This window comes from Triticum aestivum, chromosome 2B (genome assembly GCF_018294505.1).
Source record: "Triticum aestivum cultivar Chinese Spring chromosome 2B, IWGSC CS RefSeq v2.1, whole genome shotgun sequence".
In the NCBI taxonomy this organism is placed as follows: domain Eukaryota; kingdom Viridiplantae; phylum Streptophyta; class Magnoliopsida; order Poales; family Poaceae; genus Triticum; species Triticum aestivum.
Window position 1 is genome coordinate 8,800,095 of NC_057798.1, and position 4,461 is coordinate 8,804,555.

The window sequence follows — 4,461 nt, forward strand, 5'->3', positions numbered from 1 at the left end:
GCTGTAGTTGATGTACATGCGGCCTGGAATGCATGATTTATCATTTTGCTTTTTTTTTCTGTATGTTTGTTGTGTACAAAGTACTTGTCTGGTGATTTGGTACATCATTTTGGTGTGGTTGCAACCTTGGCCTGCAGCAACCGATGATCTCTCATGTATGACCATGCAACCTGTGTATATGGAAAACTTGAAAGAGGGCAGATTAGTTTACTTATTCCTTTTGTGTTTACGATATCGATTCATTTGAAATTGTCAGGATTATGATTATTGTTTCAAGTTTTTCCTAGTTTCGCATGCAGGGAAAACTAATTTTGGTACCCCATGTTCTCCAAAAAGTGAAATAATTCATGGATGTAAATTAGGCTATATCTTGCAAAATATGACTTGTTACTTATACGAAAGAGATAACTTTATGGCTGCTCATTTGTATCTTGAAAGTTTTTGCGTGGTTCACAAAATGATCACAATTTTTGACACAACATTGCAAGTTCGTGGTGAGAGATGAACGGGAAAATGAGCTTCACTGTTCCAATTGTATTTTCAATATTTGTACAATGTGTCATTTTCTAGTCTTCTAGTTTTTCCAGCAAAGAAATACAAAAAAAAAATCCCTACTAGAAACCCATCATTATCATGCAAAGGGCTCTTCATCACAGTGAGATGAACAGATTAGCTCACAGAAAAGGAAAAAGATAGCTACATATTTTCATGTCATGGTCGAAGCAACGAGCTTCACCTTCATCGTCCGCCTTTTTGTCTTAATAATGTAAGGTCATTGCTGCAGTTGTCCATGGAGAAAAATGCCTCTTTTACTTCAGTTACTTTGCCGTAGACATCATGCATCGTTGGGCGATCCTTTGGTGATTCCGCAGAGCATAATAAGCCAAGTTTAAAGAGACGGAGAGCACATATATGCTCCAGCGCAAATGTGTTGCATTCTTGCAAGTTTGGAATATGATCAACACACTGATCTCCCACCTCCGTAGTAAGGTTGGGTTGAATGTCTTGGGTTCGTGAAAGTGATGCTTCCACATACTTGCGGAGTGTCAAGCCATCACTGAACTCTTCACTAGTAGGCCGTTTCTGTGTTAGCATTTCCAAAAGAACAATGCCATAGCTGTAGATGTCTCCCTGGGTGGAGATTTCACCGCCCATACCATACTCTGCAACAATGTTTTGAAAAAAAAGTTCTTCAAAGGAGCTCAAACTAAAACATGATAGTATTAGTAAAAAAAACTAGCGATTGATACAATTACTCATACTAGACTTTGTCAATCTTATTTGAGAATGTGTTCATAAAATGTACTCACCAGGAGGTATGTACCCAATAGACCCTCTTGGTCCAACTATGCTTGTTGTACCACTCTGCCCTCCAGATGAACAACCATGAATTAGCTTCGCCAGACCAAAGTCGCAGACACGTGCAGTATCGTCATTGTCAAAAAGTATGTTGCTTGGTTTCAGATCACAGTGAACTACCGGTGGGGTACACTGGTTATGTAGGTATTCAAGAGCACAAGCAATGTCAATTGATATGCATATCACTCCGCCTAAACTCAAACTACCACGCTGGTGGTTATGAAGTCGGTCCTCAAGGCTTCCGTTGGCCATATACTCAAAGACTAGTGCCTTGAACTCATTTCCCACTGGGTCATAAGTTGAGCACGCGGTTATCACCTTCACGAGATTCCGGTGGCGGATGTGTTGCAATGCTTTGCACTCAGCAATGAAGCTATGCAATGCGCCATGCTGATTGAGCTTGAAGACTTTGACAGCAACCGTACCATCTTCCGCGTCAAACCAACCTTTGTAGACGGTCCCAAATTGCCCGGAGCCGACTACATTGGCTAGAGAAAGACTATTTGTTGCTTGGATTACATCACCATATGTTATCCTTTTCAGCTCCATGTATGAATGGACAATGTTCTCATTAGATTTGTACCCCGTCTTCAACCAGAAAATGAACATCCCCAAGATCAAAGCTAGTGCGGCAAGAGCTGATAGAGCTATCAACACTGGGATGACAAACTTGTGTTCTTTTGTGGATTCAGAAGAAAAGCATCTAGGCAGCTCTTGTACCGCAAAATTTGCACAAAGGTATGGATTTCCTTGGACAAAAACGCCACTTGTGTTAGAAAAAACTCCACTAGTGGGAATGGGTCCTTCCAAGTCATTAAAGGACATATTCAGATACTGCAACGTGGTGAAGGTCTCAAGGAACTCCGGTATTGTACCAGATAGATTGTTGTGGGAGAAATCTAACACTTGGATGGCTTTGAGGCTTGATAGTGATTGTGGAATGCTTCCTTGCAGGAGGTTCCCTTCTAAGTGAAGCGATTCCAACTGGACACAGTTGCCAAGTGTGGACGGGATTATGCCTGTAATATTGTTATGAGAGATGTTCAAGGATCCAAGGTTTATCAAGCTACCTATCTCTAGTGGTAAGGACATTGAGAGTTGATTGTGTGATAAATCAAGTAGCCAGCTCAGTTGGTTCAAGCTGCCCAACATGTGTCCGCTTATGCTTCCACCAAGAGTATTACATGAAAGGTTCAATGCAACCAAGTTCTGACAACTAGCTAGACTTTCAGGTATGCTTCCAATCAATTGATTTTCTTGCAAATAAAGCTCTTCCAGTTGATGTAGGTCCCCAATGGAAGGAGGTATCTCTCCTGAAAATTTGTTCCTTGACAGGCTAAGCATTGCCAGATTGCGTAGCTGACCAAGGGTGAAAGGTATAGGCCCAATGAAAAGATTAGTATCAAGATAGAGCATGGAAAGACTTGAAAGGTTTCCAATCTCCAAGGGGATGGTGCCAGAGATGTTGTTTGACCGAAGGGTTAAAGCGGTCAAGCTTTTGGGGAGATTTGCTACAGAATTTGCTGGGAAATTCCCTTTCAAGTTGTTTTCACCGATGTTAAGTTTCAGCAGTTGGGTACAATTCGCCAAAGAGGAGAAGAATGTCCAGGCTCCAGCCTCTAGATGATTTGAGTACAACATTACGTACTCCAAATTTTTCATGGAGCTGAAAGAAGGAACCACACCAGTCAGAGAGTTGTTGCCCATATGGATATACATCATGCTGGAGGCATTTTGTAGGGAGGCAGGAATGTTACCCACAAAATGATTATTAGCCATGCTCAGTGTTTGGAGGTTAGGAAGTGTGATACCCAAATCAGAAGGCAGCGTTCCTTCAAGATTGTTGCTGGCTAGCGTAAGATAATTCAATGAAGACATATTGTAAATGGGGGGTGGGACTATTCCTGACAGACTGTTATATGAGAGACCAAGGCTTTGTAGTCCGGCAAGTTTACCCAAATCTGGAATGGATCCTTGCAACTGGTTGTGCGAGAGGTCGAGTGAGGTAAGGGACGAGAGGTTTGCCACCGACGACGGCACGACTCCAGAAAGACTGTTTTGGGAGAGATCTAGGTACGTGAGTTTTGAAGAGAACATCATGAAATGTGGAATTGCACCAGAAAGATTGTTGTGCCAAAGGTGTATCTCGGTGATGGTTGAGCTGTTGAAAAGGGACGCATGGATCGCCCCTTGAATGCTGTTGTTGTCCAGAGACAGGTAACGAAGCGAGGAACTATTCGCCAGTGACAGCGGGATTTCTCCGTCAAGAAAATTGTCAGAGAGGCTGATGTACTCTAGAGCCGGCGAACTCCCGAGCAGTGCCGGAATCTCACCGGAAAGCCCATTGCCGCCCAGGTCTAGCGAAGAAAGGTTGTGAAGCGCGCCGAGGGTGAAAGGGATGGTGCCGTTCAGCGCGTTGAAGCTGAGGTTGAGGTACCGGAGTCCGGAGAGCCGGCCGAGCTCCGGCGGGATATGACCGGAGAGCCGGTTGTTGGGCAAGTGGATCCTTACCAGAGAAGTGAGGTTGGCGATGCAGGGCGGGATCTCACCGGCGAGGCCTTGGGCCTCCATCTCTAAGGCTACCACGAGGGGTGGCTGCCTTGGCCTCCTGGCGCATGAGACGCCATGCCAGGTGCAGAAATCTGGTGCGGTGGTGTGGTTCCATGTGGCCATGGCTGTGGTGGCACCGTGGAGGCGGGACTTGAGGCAGAGCAGAGCATCTCTGCTCGTGTCCGTGGTGCCATCAGCCGGCGCTGCTGCACATGACAAGGGGTAGAAAGCTGATGACACGAGGAGGAGTGTGGCTAAAAACAGAGGAGAAACCATGTTGTTGGTATGTAACGTGGTGGACATGAATGAAGTTCCAACTGTCCTGCTGCCTTTGATACTCAGGGATGCTTTAATAGAGTGGAGATGTGAGTACGTTGATTCTCATTGACGTTAAGATCCACCATTGAACCAGCTGTGCGTTCTCTTTCATCCACTCGTTTTCTTGTGCAGGAAAGTGGGCGTCACATCCTCCACGTCTGGGTCATGGAGTCATAGTCGCCGGCCGCATAGATCGTTATCTCTGAGAATCGAATCGAGTGCGCGCGCCACTTG

General features: G+C 45.0%; 1 protein-coding gene across 1 annotated transcript; it reads right to left on the reverse strand.

Moving 5' to 3' along the window:
• Positions 1-502: 502 nt before the first annotated feature.
• LOC123043092 (probable LRR receptor-like serine/threonine-protein kinase At3g47570) lies at positions 503-4,214 on the reverse strand. The gene is made up of 2 exons (XM_044465444.1): positions 1,311-4,214; positions 503-1,163 (listed from the first exon to the last, which is right to left on the reverse strand). Exons 1-2 carry the CDS (start codon positions 4,210-4,212, stop codon positions 739-741), a joined length of 3,327 nt encoding a protein of 1,108 aa, XP_044321379.1. The 5' UTR covers positions 4,213-4,214; the 3' UTR covers positions 503-738.
• Between the last annotated feature and the right edge of the window lie 247 nt (positions 4,215-4,461).

Excerpts from the sequence above, each read along its gene's own strand:
- LOC123043092 (XM_044465444.1), bottom strand. The coding sequence starts at position 4,212 with ATGTCCACCACGTTACATACCAACAACATGGTTTCTCCTCTGTTTTTA. Across the intron at positions 1,164-1,310 it reads TATTGGGTACATACCTCCTG|AGTATGGTATGGGCGGTGAA; the intron begins GTGAGTACATTT and ends ACATTGTTGCAG.